Below are 20,000 nucleotides of genomic sequence, written 5' to 3'. Positions count from 1 at the left end.
GCCGGGCGAAATGCATAGTGGTATTTTGTCCGTGTGAACGTTCTGAGTTCAAATTCCACTTAGGTCAATATTGTCTTTTATTCTTTTGGGGTCGCCAAAAATAAGCACAAGTCGAGCTCCGGAATCACTGTAATCGACAACATCTTCCACCAAATTTCAGGTTTTGTAGAATGAATTATTTTTTACTGTCTACGAGGTGGCGAACAGGCATACGTACATACATACACACATACACACACACACACACACACACACATATATATATATATATAAGAGGGGCTTCTTTCAGTTTCCGTCTACCGAATCCACTTACAAGGCTTTGGTCGGCCCGAGGCTATAATCGAAGACACTTGCCCAAGGTGCCACGCAGTGGGACTGAACCCGGAACCATGTGGTTGGGAAGCAAGCTTCTTACCACACAGCCACACACCTAAGACAACTTCGATCGGTGCCTGAGATTATTTGTGAACAAATTGATGGCTAAATATGAACGCCATCTAAATTCAATTATATGAACCAATGAAGTGATTTTCATACTGGATGGCCGTGTAAAATGTATACAATATTGTCTGTTATGTCAATAATAATCGACATCAAGTGGTTGAAAAGGGCGTCAACAGCCTAGGTGTTTCTATAAGGGTAGGTATCCAAGATGGTCGTGTAATTAGTCCATTCGTTATCGACGCCACCACGACAAAGCTAATGCTTTGGCACTGACTGTAGCCGGCATTCAATAATCAAGTCACCTTAATTCTACGACAAAATGGGGCTCTACTTCTTCACACACACACACACAGAGGACGGGCTTGTTTCAGTTTCCGTCTAACAGATCCATTCACAAGGCTTTGATCGGTTCGAAGTTATAGTGGAAGACACCTGCCCACGAAGTGCGATTGAACCCGGAACCATGTGGTTGAGAAGCAAATTTCTTACCACAGAGCCATGCTTGCGCCTAATATAAATACATACATACTTGCATACATACACACACGCACACACACACAATTATATATATATAATGTGTGTGAATATGTATGTGGATATGTAAATATATATGTATGAGTGCGCGTGTGTATGTGCATACACACACACACACACACACACACACACACACACACACACACACACACACACACACACACACACACACATATATATATACATGTTTGCTTTTTATATGTATACATACGTGATTATATACATGTGTATAAGCAGATGGTCGTACAAACAAAAGTTGGGAAGTTACAAAGCATTTTGAAAGGGCGCGACTTCCGGTGACATTCCCCAGTACGTTCGGCATGCCGGCTCCGCCCTTAATCCTTTCCAGTAGGGAATAGGGTTTGACAGCTCCCACCTGGTTACACATATTTGGTTGATTACCACTTTAGGGGAAGCTGAACAGAAAGAGATAAGGGACAGATAGATCGGGGAGCATTAATGAGTGAGGTACAATTTGGGTCGTGGAGAGGTGCGTGTGTTTGTGTGTGTGTGTTTGTGTGCATGTGTGTGTGCGCGCGTGTGTGTGTGTATGTGAGAGAGAGACGTAGAGAGAGAGGAAGAAAGGTAATGTATGTGTGTGTAAAGAGAAAGAAAAGAAGAAAAAAGGAAAAAAGAAAGGAAAATGCGTGTGCGTGTGTGAGAGAGGAAGAAGGAAAAAAGGAGGATGTGCGAATGTGAGTGTGTGTGTGTGTGTGTGTGTGTGTGTGTGTGAGAGAGAGAGAGAGAGAGAGAGGGTGAGGGAGAGAGGAAGAGGGACAGGTGAATATCTGTGTGTGTGTGTGTGTATGTGTGTGAAAGAGAGGAAAGAGAGTGTGTGTGAAAGAAAATAGAAATGGAATTGTGTGCGAGGGGGTGAGTGTGTGTGCGTATGTCTGTGTGTCTGAGAGAGAGGGAGAGAGAGAGAGAGAGAGAGAGAGAGAGAGAGAGAGAGAGAGCGAGAGAGAGGGGAGTTTGGTTTGTGAAGGGCTTAGAGAAAACTAAGACAAGTGTGAGAAAGAGAATGGGGAGAAAATAGGGAGAGAGACAAAGAGAGAAGAACAAAGAAGTAAAGATGCATGGAGGATGAGAGAAAGAGAGAGAGAAGGAGAGAGAGAGAGAGAGAGAGAGAAAAAGAGAGAAGTGGTATAGTGGTGACTCGAGAGATTTTGTAGAAATGATAAAAGGTAATGAATAAAGAATGGAAATAATAGAAAAAGAGGAGGGGGAGTGAGTGAAGTTGAGTGGTGGGGTATAAAGAGTAAAAGAGAAAATTACGAAGAATAAAGAATAAAGAAGAAAACTAATATGATTGAAGCACACATTCACAAATTTGTATATATGCAGGCGTGGTTGTGTGGTACGAAGCTTGCTTTCCAACCACAAGGTTTCCGGGTTCAGTCCCACTACTATAGTCTCGGGTCGACCAAAGCCTTGTGAGTGGATTCGATAGACGGAAACTGAAAGAAACCTGTCGCTGTCGTATATGGTATGTATGTGTGTGTGTGTGTGTGTGTGTGTGTGTTTGTCACTCCGCCATCGCTTAACAGCTGACGCTGGTGTGTTTATGTCCCCGTAACTTAGCGGTGCAGCAAAAGAAACCGACGTGGTTGGGAAGCAAGCTTCTTACCACACAGCCACGCCCACATAATACGTACATACATACATACATACATACATACATACATACATACATGTATACACATATACATACAAACACACACACACACACACACACACACACACACACACACATACACACATATATATATACGATGGGCTTCTTTCAGTTTCCGTCTACCAAATTCACTCACAAAGTTTTGGTCGGTCCGAGGCTATGGTAGAAGACACTTGCTCAAGATAAATACACATCATACGTACATTATGCCCTGAGGTCTTTAATACACACGCACTTACTCATACACACACACACACACACACACACACACACACACACACACATACACACAGCTACACATTCACATACACACCCGCACATACGCAAGCACGTATATGAATACGTGTTCACGTTCATGCACAGAAATCCAAGGTATGTATTACAGAGAGAGAGAGAGAGAGAGAGAGATAGGGGGGAGAGAGAGATAGGGGGAGAGAGAGAGATAGGGGGGGGAGATAGAGAGATAGAAATGGAGAGAGAGAGGGAAAGGCAGGGCGGATTGAACAAACATTTATTGCATGTAAAAGCGATTTCAAGCAAACCATAGTAACTCCACACTTAAATAATATGCATATATTCACACACACACACACACGCTCGCGCGCGCGCATATGCATTTACGTTTATCTGGTCTTTTCTACAGAATATTTGCTGGTAGAGTAGAAAAAAAAAACAAAAGAGAGGCGTCGGCTGGTTGGTCGATCGGTCGGTAGGAAATCTACGTTTCGACGCAATACAGTGGCTGCGGGGGTGGACGGCAGGGTGTTTGAGGTCTCGGGGTGGTTTAGGAGAAAACAAAAAGTAAATAAGGAATAGACTATGCCATTGATAACATTTCTTGGTCGTGGTGACTGACAAAACGAACGGCAAGTGGTCGATAAGCCAATGACAATACGTGAAGATTGGACTGGATTAGATTACGCTGCCCATGTTCAATCCGTTGCAAGACGAAGGCCTCTGCATATTATAATGAAGTGGGCCGGGAGGACGTGGGGGAGGGGAGGTGACAGGTTCTCCGTCGGTTTAGACGATGGATACATGAGTTGCTCGACTAATTGAATTCCGACTCGTGAAATTAACGTGTAAGTGGGCTGAGTATTCCATACACATGTAAAAAACTTTTAGCATAATTCTCCAACTGAATCAGCGTGGTTACGATGTGAACCTTGAATTACAGGTATAATCCAGAGAGGAGAAGGAAAAGGAGAACGAGGAAACGAAAGAAGAAGAAGAAGAAGAAGAAGAAGAAGAAGAAGAAGAAGAAAAAGAAGAAGAAGAAGAAGAAGAAGAAGAAGAAGAAATGATTGTAGTACGAGGCTGGTACTTCATTTATTAAAAAAATGAAAAGTAAAGTCGGTCTTGGCGGGATTTGAACGCCGACGCCAGAACTAATGTTTTATCTCCCTATCAGCTGCCAATTCGCTCTCTCTCTCACGTGCGCGCGCACACACGTACATATACGCATATGATATATAATATATAATACATATAAAATGTATGCATACACACACACACACAGACACGCACACGCGCGAACCAAGTGATAATAAGTTTATCTTCGGCTTTAAAATGTTAACATTTCAAAATGCAAGAAATAAATGGAAAACGTCATTTTATACTCTGGATTATCGCAATACGAGTACCAAGTGAACTTTAAAACGAAGATCTATTTATTAATTCATATAAATTAATAATGCTGTAGAGTCAGCAGTTTTGAGTAGAAAATAAAGTATTTCTCTAATGACCACGCTTCACTTGTATCTAAAAGACAGTGTTACTTGTATGACAATGAACTTAAATAAAAATCAAGGCAAAAGTATAAAACATTCATGCAAAAATCATGAACCAGTTATGCGCTAAAAATCTAGAATAACACCACATTTATATAACTGAAAACAACATGAAAATATGTCAAAACTATCAGTACGACGTGTTAAACAATAAGATCATTTATTTATTTTATAGTTAAATACGTACGATTCAGGCACTGAGAAAAATGATTCTCATACTGCATGCATTTAGATTGTAACTCTGTTCCCAACAACGCCTGAGTTATTTAAATCACTAGCAATTATTATATATAAACTTTGTAAATAATATTAAAAATATACAAATCTTGAAAAATATTCTAATCACTTCATTTAATTTAATTTTAAAAGCATATTTCAATTTTAAAGTTTTTTTAAAAATAAAATAAATAGACTTTGATTATTTTGCAGTTGAATAATAAATTTTAGCTTATATTGATTTTTTTCTTCGAACTCTATTTCAAATTACAGATTTAATTAAAACTAAACTTAGATTTTATCCAGAGCTATTCAAAATCGTAAGCAGTTATATATAAACTTTCTAAGCAAAAGTTACAAATTACAAATCTTAAAATATATTCTAACCATTTGCTAAATTAATTCATTATTTTAAATTACAGATTTAATTAAAATAAAACTTAAATTTTAGCTCTGCTCTCCAACCTCTAGAACTATTTCAAATCACAATATAAATCGATATTCATTTTATATATAAAGGATGGTGAGCTGGCAAAATCTTTAGCACGCTGGCAAAATGCTTAGCGGCATTTAGTCCGTCCTTACGTTCTGAGTTCAAATTCCGTTGAGATCGACTTTGTCGTTCATTCTTTCGGAGTTAATAGAATAAGTACCAGTCTAGTACTGGGGTCGATGTAATCGTCTTATCCCTCCAACGAACTTGCTGGCCTTGTGACAAAATTTGAAATCATTGCATTTAAACTCTTTAAGTAAAATTACAGTTAGAAATCATTAAAAATATTCTGATCATAAATAATCTAATTCAATTTTAAAAACATTTTAAAATTTTAAAGTTTCTTTTTTTTTTTAGCAAAATAATAAATAGATTTCTTTTGATACTTTATTTTACAATTAAACAATAAATTACTACAGCTTATATTGATTTTTATCTCCGAATTTTAAATTGCCGATTCAATTAAAACTAAAATTAAATTTTATTTCTGCTTCCCGACCAAGAAATGCTGAAAATCGCCAGCCAAGAATACCTAATGAGCTTTTTGACCAGCGATTTCAATCTTTTGCTTGACCAAAGCATTTTCCTAAGTATCTCCTAACTGTAGACGTTTTGTTCCAGACTTTTAGTTACCATTGTTTCAAAGGTTTTGAGTAATATAAAGCTTTCCTTTCACACGTTGTATCTAAAACACAGTGTTACTTGTATGACAATGAACTTAAATAAAAATCAAGGCAAAAGTATAAAACATTCAAACAAAAGTCATAAACCAGTTATGTGCTAAAAATCTAGAATAACACCACATTTATATAACTGAAAATAACATGAAAATATGTCAAAAACTATCAGTACGACGTGTTAAACAATAAGATCATTTATTTATTTTATAGTTAAATACGTACGATTCAGGCACTGAGAAAAATGATTCTCATACTGCATGCATTTAGATTGTAACTCTGTTCCCAACAACGCCTGAGTTATTTAAATCACTAGCAATTATTATATATAAACTTTGTAAATAATATTAAAAATATACAAATCTTGAAAAATATTCTAATCACTCCATTTATATAACGCTTTCCTTTCACACGTTACAAGTTACTCAGGTGGTTGCAAAAATTGGGAGAGGGTATCATATATGATACGTGGACGCCGTGTGTGCTTCACATCTGATAGACAGAGCAGGCAGGGTTAAATAGTTCTGATCGAAAACTGACTATACACCACTGACCTAGATAAATCTGAACACGCCAAATACATTTCAGTTTTTGACTTCTATAAAAAAAAAATCCACGAGGATTTACAGTATTTGCATGTCTTATTAATTCAGAAGAGCTGAAAAAGACAAAAAAGGACGACTTTGACAGGGTTTAAGTCGTAAACTCTAAACTCACTGACGTAAATTATAAATTGATGTTCGTGCCTTTCGAACCGAATCATAATCTCTGTTTTTAATCCAGCATGTTCGTTCAGTTTTCTAAATTACAGCTACACAGAATCTTTGGGGGTAAATTTTATCATTAGAGGTTAATACTTGGAAAATACGTTGCCTTGTCTGTTGAATAAGTAAGCAGAAGAAAAAAAACACACACGAACAACATTCCATCTTGTACAGGTCGTGATTAATATATTTAAACTAACTGAACCAGTAATAATAGTGCGAAAGGTTTATTTACTTCATTGAAAAGCTATTTACTTCCGCGATGGCGGCGAACTGGCTGTGTTGTAAGAGTATTGGATAGAAAAAATGTCTCGCATTTTGTTGTTATGATTCTTTGCGCTCTGAGTTCAGATCCCATCGAAGTTAACGCGGTCATTAATCCTTTTCGGGCATGATGAAAAAGGACCAATCCAGAGTGGCGAATTGGTGGAACTTTTAGAGCATCAGATCAGATATCCTACGGTATCCGATTTGTCTTTTTACATTTTGACTGTAACATATTGGCCCCGGGTCTGCTGCCAGTCTTTTCATAGACCCTCAGGATCTTTGTTTATTATCTCTTCGAAAAACAATAAAAATAAATAGATATATCGTATCTCATATCTGCGTGTTTAGTCACGCTGTTCTCATGTCATAGGTGGGTTTTATCTGTTTAATTGATCATCTTTTTATTTATAAAATCACGAGTTTTATACACAGACAAGACACACACACACACACACACACACACACACAGACACACACACTCACACACACACACACACACACACACAGACACACACACACACACACACACACACACGCAGAACTTCTAAAAGTAAAAGAATTATATCATTCTCATCATCATTGTTTTAATGTCTACTTTTCCATGCTGGTATTCAGTAAAAGAATTCGTTGAGCCAGATTTTCTACATTCGGATGACCTTCCTGTAGGCAACCCTCGTTTCTAAATAAGGTAAAATTTCCCTTGGCCACACGTTTTCACAGAAGACTGGAAACAGATGATACACACACACACACACACACACACACACACACACACACACACACACACACACACACGCACGCACACACATACACACACACACACACACACACACACAAACACACACACAAACACACACACGCACGTACGCACGCAGAAACACATACGAAGGGATTCTTTGAGTTTCCTCAAGCAAATCCACTCTCAAGGATTTGATCAGCTCGAGGATATTGTAGATGACATTTAACTAAGGTACCACGCAGTGAAACTGAAATGGAAACAATATGATTGGGAAGCGAATTTCTTGACAACACAGCCGTCATTGACTTTATCGTACTGTCATTGACTTTATATTAATCATTGACATTATATGAAATGAAAGAATTAACTCCTTAGGCATCTCACTCTCTTCTTGCAGAAATAAATGAATATCAAATATGAAGGCATATACAAATACTCAAGAGGCTTGATACTGTGAAACGGCAATTTCGTTAATCTGTTTTGAAAGCAACAAGGTCAATCAGAAGTATAGGAAAGTACGACTTACTCTTGGTTTGTATATATTGAGGTAAAGACAATCCTCGCTGGACTTGTTGAACGACGGCATATGGAATTGTATATAACTCATACCCAGGGTTGACTGCAAACAAGCAGGTGCCAGTTCCAAGGCGTGTAGGACTTTCTTACCCCATCTCTTCGGAGGTTTCGGGTTCTGCAACAAAGAGGAAATAAAAGAATAAATAGATATATCGTATCTAGAGGAAATCAATGACGTAGTTTTTGTTTTCTTTTACCTTATACAAGTATATGGATAAGTTAGGGTTTTCAGAAAAAGAAATCGACCACCTAATTCATGTATTTCAAATAGAATCTGTGAGTGGAACAGTAAAAATCTGCAAAACTTTTCTCAAGTTCAAATGTAAATTTGACTTTGTTATCTATATTCCAACGACGGAGTTGTGTATCTTATAAAAAGAAACCAGTTTCTTCCTCAGGGGAAAGCTTCAAATAATTACAAAGAGAGAACACACACATTCACTCACTCATGCACACACGTACACACACACACGTACACATACACACGTACACACACATACACACACGCACACACACACAATTCTATCTTTTACCTTTTACTTGTTTCAGTCATTTGACTGCAGCCATACTGGGGCACCGTTTTGAACAATTTTAGTGGAATGAATCGATATTTCTTAAAGCCTCGTACTTATTATATCGATCTATTTCGCTGAACCGTTAAGTTACGGGGACGTAAACACACCAAAACCGGTTGTCAAGCGACGGTGGGGACATACACAAAGAGACACATACACAAAGAGACACACACACACAGACTCACAGACACAGGCAGACAAACAGATAGATACACACGCATACATACACACACATATATGACGAGCTTCTTTCAGTTTCCGTCTACCAAATCCACTCACAAGGCTTTGGTCGGCCCGAGGAACGATGTTGTTAGGAAGCAAGCTTTTTAACACACAACCTCACCTGTGCACTTATAAAAAATATTCTTATACATGCATAATGGCTGCCCACTCATGATAGAGGAAGACCATCACTGACCATTAAAAACATTGTGCTCCCAGAGAGAAAGGGAGAGAGAGAGAAAGGGAGAGAGGGAGATAGATACGTACATACATATATACATGTATCTATCCATACATACATACATACATACATACATACATACATATATATATATATATATATATATATATATATATATATATATATATATATATATATATATATATATATATAAATGTGTATAAATGTATATTGTTTATATATGCTATATTTATATATATATATATAATGTTATGTATATCATAGGTATGTATAACCACATATGCGCACACTCACACATATACGTATATATATATAGATATATGTAAATATTTCTCTATATATGCATACACATAGGTACATACCTATCTATCTATCTATCTATCTATCTATCTATCTATCTATCTTTCTATATACAAACGCACACACACACACACACACATATATATACACATATACACAAATACATACATATATATACATACATATATATATATATATATATATATATATATATATATATATATATATATATATATATATATATATATATATATATATATATATGATATACGTGTAAATATATACATATATAAATATATATATACACACACACACACACACACACACACATATATATGCGCAACACACACACACATACACCCACACGCCCACACATTCTCACTTAACGCACGCATTATTATCAGGGCAACAAAAATGAAAGCAATGTCTATTATGAGAAGCAACTCCCTTTACAATTTAGATCCCAGAAAATTCTGAACAGAAGGAAACAATTCCGTGTGAAAGAAGAAGGGAGCTGTAACATAAGGAAGCTATTTACTGTAGTCCACTTAAAAACCAGATTGAAACTGTGTATTCCTCTAATTATTTCTATGTGGAGCTTCACCCCGCCGTTTAGAAGTTTGTGAAGGCGCGTGGCTTAGTGGTTAGGGCATTTGGCTCACGATCGATCGGTTAGAGCATTTGGCTTACGGTCATAAGATCGATTCCTTGAGGCTTGCTTTATTCTTGAGCAAGACATTCTATTTTACGTTGCTCCAGTCTACTCAGTTGGCGAAAATGACTGAAACAAGTAAAAGATAAATAATAAAAAGGTCCTACTAATGAGAAAGATTGGGAATGTGCGTTATTTATACGACGCATGGTCGCCAGGGAAATATGTCCTACGTATCTGATGTGATACGCAGGACAGACACAGGGTCAAACCTTTTACATTTCGCATTGTAAGAAGCTCATTATTTTGTAAAATTATTGTTTGTAATATAAGCGCCAATAAAAGCGGCGAGCTGGCAGAAGCATTAAGCATGCCGGTCAAAATGAAGAGTGACATTTCATCCGTTTTGAATTCAAATATTGCCAAGGTCGACTTTGATTTTCATCTTTTCAGGATCGATAAAATAAGTACCAGCTGAACAGTGGGGTCGATTTAATCGACTTACCCACCTCACCCTGTAATTGCTGGCCCAGCATCGAAATTTGAAACCAAATTCCGTCGAGGTCGACTTTGCATTTCAGTCTTTCGGGGTCGATAAAATAAGTACCGGTTGAGCACTGGAATCGATGTAATGGGCTAGCTCTCTTTCCTAAAATTTCAGGCCTTTATAGACTAAAAATACCCACGCAGTGAAGAAAATCATTATAAACCAATCTTTTACTTGTTTCAGTCAATAAAAGATCATAGGAAGGCGGCGAGCTGGCAGAAACGTTAGCACGCCGGGCGAAATGCTGTCTTTATGTTCTGAGTTCAAATTCCGCCGAGGTCGACTTTGCCTTTCAACCTTTCGGGGTCGATAAATTAAGTACCAGTTACGCACTGGGGTCGATGTAATCGACTTAATACCTTTGTCTGTCCTTTTTTGTCCCCTCTATGTTTAGCCCCATTTGGGCAATAAAGAAATAAGAAACGTTAGCACGTCGGGCGAAATGCTTAGCGGTATTTCGTCTGTCTTGACGTTCTGAGTTCAAATTCCACCGAGGTCGACATTGCCTTTCATCCTTTCGGGATCGATAAATTAAGTACCAGTTGCGTACTGAGGTCGATCTAATCGACTGGCCCCCTCCCCCAAAATTTCGGGCCTTGTGCCTAGAGTAGAATAGAATAAAAGATCATAGGTTTATGAGAGCGGTTTCCTGGATTCGGTGACGCATATATTCACCCACGGGACGTGACGCCGGTCTGTCGCAGGATTACTCATTTTTGCCAGATTCCCATATAAGAGTCAAGACCACACATTTTGATGAGAGGAAGTTAGCCGATTAAACCGGCCCGGGGTACTTGGCTGGTATTTCGAAATCTTGGAATGCCTGGGTAAATAAATTGGAGCTAAAACATCATTTTCAGGAACCACGTTAAGAAAAACAAAAGCTCGTTCCCAAACAGCACAAGAAGGACGAGAGAAAGGAAAACAAATAATATTCCTAAAACTTTGTAAATGCGGAATATTTACAAAGGAGACTCAAAGAACACAAGAAAATTTCCTTTTTAGTTTTATTCTTCAAATATCTTGATTTCTCATCAATGACAAATTGATACTAACAAAATAAATACGAGTAGAAAGCGATTAGTATTTGTTGTGTTGAGATGTAGCTCCCTGGCTGAGCATTTATTTCTGTTTCTGTGACAGGTCCCGCGTTCAATCCACAGTGTCACCAGTAACTGCTTCTCTTTTTTTTCTTCTTATATTTACAGATGGAATTCAGTGATGAAAAGTAAATATATTAGCTTTCGAAGAAACGGTAGATAAAGTCATCTGTAGTAGGAATTGAACCCAGTTACGTACAGACCGGCATCTAAAATCAGAAACCGTAGTTAACATCATCAACATCATGGGTTCAGAAATATTTATGGAATAAAGATACCCATGCAATAAGATAAAACACTATTAACTAATCTTTTTACGAAATTGGCGAGTTGGCAGAATCGTTAGCACACCGGGTGAAATGCTTAGCGGTGTTTCGTCAGTCTTTACGTTTTGCGTTCAAATTCCTCCGAGGTCGACTTTGCCTTTCGTCCCTTCGGAGTCAATTAAATAAGTACCGGTTACGCCCTGGGGTCTACTTAATTCTCTCCCCCAAGCTACCCCCGTGGAAAAAATTTCAAATCATTATTAACCAATCTTTTACTTGTTTCTGTCATTAGACCTCGGCCATACTGGGGTACCGCCCTTGAATCAATTTAGTCGAATGAATCGACTCCAGTATTTATTTTTCTAAAGTCTGGAGCTTATTCTATCGCGCGCTTTTGCCGAACCGCTAAGTTTCGGAGGTGTAAACACAAGAGGACACTAACAAATGACGAGATACAACACACAAAACAAGCGGGGTTTACATCAAGAAAAGGGAGACACAGCAACATTAAAGGTTGTAATAAAGGATGCATATATAGAAGTTAGAGAAATAAATAATTAATAAATAATTAGGGTCCCCTGAAAGTCTTATCCGAATCCATCCAGCGGTTCTTGAGATATCTTGTCCACGGACGGACAAACAAACAAACACGACTGAAAACAGTACCTCCGCCTTCGCTAAGGTAAAGGTAATAATGATAAAGCAATCATACTGGAATATGCCAATACACACAAATAGAGAGATCAAGGCTAATAGATCGGATATAGTTGTCAGAGATCATCAAGAAAAAATGTTTTCTAATCGACGTATCAATCCCAACAGATGACAATGTATCTCTTAAAGAATCGGAGAATCTCTCAAAATACAAAGATCTGAAAATAGGGATAACCCGAATAAGGTGTCTAAAACAGAAACAATCCTTATACTATTAATAGGTGTATTAGGTATGATCGAAAAACATGTAGACTTATATGTATAACCAAAACACCAGGACTTATGAATATATATAAATTACAACAAATAGCACTAAGCACCGCACACATCCTACGTAAAGCATTTTCAATACAGTGAAAATAACAACAAACCACAGCACATAACCAAGGCACATAGAGCTGCGCTCGGTAGTGCAGTGAAAGCACGTGATAAAAATAAGACTACTGAATAATGATGTTGATGATGATGATGATAATAATAATAATAATAATAATAATAATAATAATAATAATAATAATAATAATAAAAATAATAATAATAATAAAGCTTTGTTCACAGACATTAAAGAAAGGAAAACAAATGGAATTCCTAAAGGTCTGAAATTGCGAAACATTTACAAAGGAGACGTCAAAGAACACAAGAGAATTTCATTTGGGTTTTATTCTTGAAATATCTTGATTTCTCATCAACGACAAACTGATATTAACAAAATAAATAATATTACAAAGTAGTCGTTGAACGCCCTGCTGAAAATTCGGTCGCCTCGATGCGAAAAGTGACGGGTTCAATTCAGGGTTAAAAAAAAAAGAGAATGATGTGATGAAGAAACATATCATTAGTCTCTAACGTTAATGATTTCAGCAAAGAGGAGTGAAAACTCCGTATGTGTTTCTTTATTATTATGACATCATCAGCGAACATAGATATGTTAATGCAGAATTAAATAAATAAAATTGTGATACTCTTTTACTCTTTTACTTGTTTCAGTCATTTGACTGTGGCCATGCTGGAGCACCGCCTTTAGTCGAGCAAATCGATCCAAGGACTTATTCTTTGTAAGCCTAGTACTTACTCTATCTACTCTTTTGCCGAACCGCTAGGTTACGGGGACCTAAACACACCACCATCGGTTGTTAAGCGATGTTGGAGGGACACAGACACACAAACATATACACACACATACATATATATATATATACATATATACGACGGGCTTCTTTCAGTTTCCGTCTACCAAATCTACTCACAAGGCTTTGGTCGGCCCGAGGCAATAGTAGAAGACACTTGCCCAATGTGCCACGCAGTGGGACTGAACCCAGAACCATGTGATTCGTAAGCAAGCTACTTACCACACAGCCACTCCTACACCCGATGTAGAAAAAAATATTAATAGTCAATAAAATTTTGATTGTTAATGATCTCAGCTAGGTCGGCAGAAAACTCTTTACATGTTTCGGTGTTATTACGACATCGTCAGCGAACATAAAATTTGGCAAACATATAGTTTAATAACACAAAGTCAATTCATTTGCCGTTATCGATCACACAAATAAAACCAGCATCATAAATAAAATTAGAATGATTGGTACATTGTGGTTGGGGATGTAGCTCAGCGGAAGAGCGTTTGCTTCGCAAGTAAACTGTCCCGGGTTCGATCCCCGGCATCTCCAGCAGTAGAAACCTCCGTTTTTTTCTTTTTCTTAAAAATTAGTGTTTTTACTATTTTTATGAGGTTTTGTTTATCACAACTAAGTATTGAGAACTAAATTACTCTGTACCTTTCCTGATATTCTTTACAATGGTTTCGATCATCGGATGCGATCATTCGTAGACAACATCTTTAATGAATTAGTTTATCACAGCGACACCAGTATTTACTTAACGCTGATGCTTCTTTTATCGCGCTCTTGTTTTCGAACTACTAAACTGCGGGATATGAACGACTCGACTTTAAGCGCACACACAGAAATGGACAAACACAATATACACACTCACTCACTTACGCACGCACGCACGCAAATATATATGTGTATATGTGACTGTGTATATATATTTATGTATACACAGTCGCATAAGCCGTCAGAAATAGCAGTGAAATCTACCTCAAATCACATCCTAATATTTAAAATACAGAAGGAACTCACTGGATTGTCCGTAACATTGACAGATGGGATAGTCGTGGGGGTAGAATGTGTCTGAGTTAAGATCTGTTCTTTCACGTTTGATATCGAGGTGGGTGTGTTACAACAATAACAACAACAGCAACAACATCAGAACTCCAGAGCTTGCTTCCAAAAATAAATATGCAAAACATAAGCCCAATTTTCCAGGCCATTAGCAGCCAGCCATTAAATGTTATTTGCTTGTTATCTTCATTAGATCTATTAGATTAAAAAAGTACAAAAAGAAATAAAAAAAAAAACAACCCGAAACAAGAACGGATGTTATTCTGGCTACAAAAGGGACAAAAGAAGGAATAGGGGGTTGTAAAAAGTAAATAAATAAATATAATATTGAATAACACAAATAATTATATAACAATCGTGTCCTCCACCAAAGAATCGATTGCAAGTGACTTATCTGATAATATCGTTCGCGTTGGGGGCAGTCGGTAAATTGCCTTGTTTAGCTTGTTTAAAAGGGCAATTTGTTCAGCTATCGTCAAACTGTAATCATTTTTCTGATATGATTGTGACGTCACAGAGTGTACTACTACCCTCTACCCTCCATACGATGGCTAGTGGTGGTATATATAATTAATGGTAATAATAATAATAATAATAATAATCTTTTCTACCACAGGCACAAGGCCTGAAATTTTGGGGGAGGGGGTTAAATCGATTACATCGACCCCAGTACGCAACTGGCACTTAATTTATCAACTCCGAAATGATAAAAGGCAAAGTCGACCTTGGCAGAATTTGAACTCAGAACGTAAAGACAGACGAAATACCTCTAAGCATTTCGCCCAGCGTGCTAACTAACGATTCTACCCGCTCGTTGCCTTAATAATAATAATAATGATAATAATAATAATAATAATAATAATGATGATGATGATGATAGTAATAATAATAATAATAATAATAATAATAATAATAATAATAATAATAATAATAATAATATAACTGTTTTGGGGACTTAAACGAAGCCTCTTTAACGATATATTTCTCTGTCACCGGTTACTGTTTAAAATTTCATATTTTTACCAAAATGCAGGATGAATCAATTTACATTTCAGATTCTAACTAATTTTTAATCCAAGAATATTTTCGCTATCGAGAGAGCCTGACTGATCCCTACCCCGGCAATTTCGCTGTCTTTTCTCATGAAATCTTATAGCCAATTTCTCTGTGTAAAATTATCATTTAAATTATTCAAATTTCATTGGATTTTTCAGTAAAATTTTAATTATACAAAGCTTGATTTTTCGTCATCCATTAACACCACTTTTCATCAGATATTTTTGTTCAATAATACGCAAATACTCGTACACTTACATATATACATACAGTTACATATATGCACATACACTTAGATATATAGATACACTTACATATATACATACCAGGCATGTTCTTCCCACAAGCTCATAAACATACATACATACGCTTTCGTATATATATGCGCTCGTACACACACGCGCGCGCGTTTGTACAAATTTGTAAAAAAGCACACAGCCTTTTATTCTGTTATTAGATTCAGCCAGAGGCTGCGGTCATGCTGGAGCACCGCCTTTCGTTTGTGCCAAAATATACGGAAATAGATACAAAACCAAAACACCCAAAAGGGGGCGACATTTATATACTTTCCAATTAAGATATTCATAATTAAATGTGGTATGTTCGTGTGGTATGTTCGTGTGGTATGTTCGTGGATGAATAAATTAAATATGTGTATATAAATGCATATGCGTGTGTGTATGTGTGTGTGTGTGTGTGTGTGTGTGTGTGTGTGTGTGCGTGCGTATCTTTATTGTTTTAAAGTGCTTGGTGCGCCCTTCGCAAGAATCTGAGTGGAAGAATCCGAAATAATACTGGTGCAAAAGTCATTATGCTGCTGGATATATATGCGGGTTTTTCACTTGTTCATGGAATAATTGATACACACACACACACACACACACACACACACACATACATACATACATACATACATACATACATACATATATATATATATATATATATATATATATATATATATATATATATATATATATGCATATTTGCTATATGCACACAAAATATTTGCTATATTTGGTGCATTTACTATATACACACAATTCTCATTAAAATAATAATTTCGGGCAAAAGCAATCAATTGCAGATCAAATTTATTTTATCGTACTCGAACACATACACGCACATACACGCACACACACACAAGCACACACACGCCGCGCGCACATAATATATATATCTATATGTATGTATGCATATATATACATGTGTACATACGTATATATGCATGTAAATATATGTGTGTGTATATATATATATATATATATATATATATATATATATATATATATATATTCATTATTCATTTTTCATTTTATCTAGTTTCAGCTCATGAGCTGTGGCCATGCTGGGGCACCACCATATATATATATATATATATATATATATATATATATATATATATAGAGAGAGAGAGAGAGAGAGAGATAAATAGGCAGATATATGTATATATAATGCATGAAAAAAAGAGACATACAACATGTTATACATACACACACACACACGTGCGTGTGTAATGGTTCCCATCAATATCTGATTCTAGCCGCACTACCAACTTGAATCTAAAGAAGTATTTTCGACACGATCTCATCTAATAGATGATTTATCAACAGCCGCCATGTTTTTCTTTTGTTTCTTTTTACAAATCGATTTCGTCATTAGATTTTACAATTGACATGTTACGGTAGGGGCGTGTTGAGTAAAAACGAAAAAATGAAATTAAAAACGAAATAAAATATACTAAAGCACCGGCATGGCTTGGCGCTGGCTTTAGTCGCGATCGTGACTGTTTGGTTAAGGAAGTCACTTCGTAAATATGTGGTTTCTGGTTCAGTCCCATCACGAGGAACCTCGGTCAAGTGTCTTCTATTATAGCCACTGGCCGACCAATGTCTTACAGATGAATTTATTAGACGGAAATTGTGTGGACGCCCTGCGACAGACCGGGAGCTTCCCGTTCAGGGAGATGGAGTGCTGTAACCCCAGTCATATATACGTTAAAGAAAGCGGGTTAAGCTCCGGCTCTTATGAATCTTGGGGGTCTTGAAAAAGCGAAGTCTAAGGGAAAAAGCAAAGTCTAAGAAACCAACAAAACTCGTTGTAGCACCAAAGATGAAATGAAGGCAAGGATTATGGCAGCATTCACCAACTTAAAGAAGGAGACCGTTCAGAAGAGTTGCAGGAGATTCCGAAGACGTCTGGAGGCCGTGGTTGAAGCCAATGGCGATTTTATTGAATAAATTTACTCTTTAGCATTTCAACATATATTTTTATGTAATTTTAGTAAATATATCTGTTAAAATGAGATGTCAGTGTTATTTTCATTTTTGAGTGATTTATACGACAATTTATTTGCCGCACCCTGTATATATGCGTGTGTGTTGCCTCTGTGTGTGTGTGTGTGTGTGTGTGTGTGTGTGTGTGTGTGTGTGTGTGTGTGTGTGTGTGTGTGTGTGTGTGTGTGTGTGCGCGCGCGCGCGCGCGTGCGTATGTGTTTTTGGGCGTGTGTATATGGGTGTGTGTGCGTATGTGTTTGCGAGCGTGTGTATATATGCGTGTGTTGTGCATGGGTGTGTATGTATTAGTGTGCATGTGTGTGCATATGTATGCTCGTTTGCGTGTGTGTGCGAGTTGCGTATTTGTGCATGTGTTTGTGTGCGCCTGTGCGTGTGTGAGCGCTTGTATTTGTGGTTGTAATGGTGATCGTGGTGATTATCGATCTAAAACATGTCACCAGAGAGGTTAATGTGGGAGGCGTTCGATTTTGGGAGGGCTACGGCGTGGAACTATTCATACATGCAATTAGCCATATTGCATGTATGGATGAATGTTTGTCGTGTACGCGCGCATGCGTATATTTGTAAATATAATAGCTTCGCCAAGACGTTTAATGGCTATATATATATATGTGTATATATGTATATGTAAGATATCATATCATATAATCTATCTATCTATCTATCTATCTATCTATCTATCTATCTATCTATCTATCTATCTAGCCATCCATATATACATACATAGATACAAGCATACACACACAAAACGCACACGCGCACATATATATAAATTATTGAAAACGTAGTTATCAAATCTACTATTTAGAATGCATTTCAAAACTCCAAGGTCTTATACATAATTAGTAAGGGCTAGTTAATCTTACTTTAATCGGAATGTGTGGAGAACAAAAGAAAAATTATCATTTCATCAAACGAAAGCCGATCACAAAATTTAATTTCTGTTATATCGATTCTACCACAATCAAACATGATCTTGAGTTTATGATCGCATGACGTCCATGCTATATATATATATATATTTTTTTTTTCCAAAAGCGTTTTATGTTATAATAGAAAAAGCTACAACACCAAATCAATGTCGGGATCTTAACGTGATTTGCTATTATATTTTTAGCGTTGATAATCGAGCCAGAATTTTATCAATCCATGAGGAGAGGCTCAGAGAATTTCTCATTTTCATGTTAAGTTTTTAATTTTTCTCTTAAGATGTTGTTTATGCTATAAGTGATGAAAAATTAAGTACCAGTCATATATCGAGATCAGTTAGACTGAATGCCCCCATTTCCCCAAATTTGTGGTTAAAATTGTTAAAATTTCTTAGAGATAAATATCTTAACAGGACAAACTTCTAAACGTACTCACAGATTAAACAAATCTACGAACACTTTCATTACACAATTTTTTTCTTAGCCACCTTACACATATACGCTCACATGTATATTATATATACACATGATCAAATATACGTGTACGCATATGCATCATATATGTATATGTGTGTGTGTGTATGTATGTGTGTGTGTGAGTGTGTGTATGTATGTATATCATTGTTCAGTTTCATTCCAAGATTTCTTGCTAATAGAGAAAGAGGCGGTTTCGAACCTAGATCCAAGGCTTCTTTATTGGAATTTCAACATCAGCAACAGAGTATTTTTGCTTCTTTGTATGCATATGTGCAGATTTGTATGCTTTGTTTTATGCATGT

General features: G+C 36.8%; 1 protein-coding gene and 1 non-coding gene across 2 annotated transcripts in view; one reads left to right on the top strand and one right to left on the bottom strand.

Moving 5' to 3' along the window:
- Positions 1-20,000, bottom strand: part of LOC106874952 (pyrethroid hydrolase Ces2e) — a 156,262-nt gene that overhangs the window by 30,187 nt on the left and 106,075 nt on the right. Inside the window, exon 2 of the mRNA XM_089356080.1 lies at positions 8,126-8,290. Coding sequence (XP_089212206.1) covers positions 8,126-8,290 — 165 coding nt within the window. The remainder of the gene's footprint in view (positions 1-8,125; positions 8,291-20,000) is intronic.
- On the top strand, positions 14,352-14,423 carry Trnaa-cgc (transfer RNA alanine (anticodon CGC)). Its single transcript has one exon. It is a non-coding gene; the product is annotated as a tRNA-Ala (tRNA).

This window comes from Octopus bimaculoides, chromosome 8 (assembly GCF_046866305.1).
Source record: "Octopus bimaculoides isolate indiv1 chromosome 8, ASM4686630v1, whole genome shotgun sequence".
Taxonomy (NCBI): Eukaryota; Metazoa; Mollusca; class Cephalopoda; order Octopoda; family Octopodidae; genus Octopus; species Octopus bimaculoides.
This window is presented reverse-complemented; position numbering and strand designations above follow the sequence as displayed.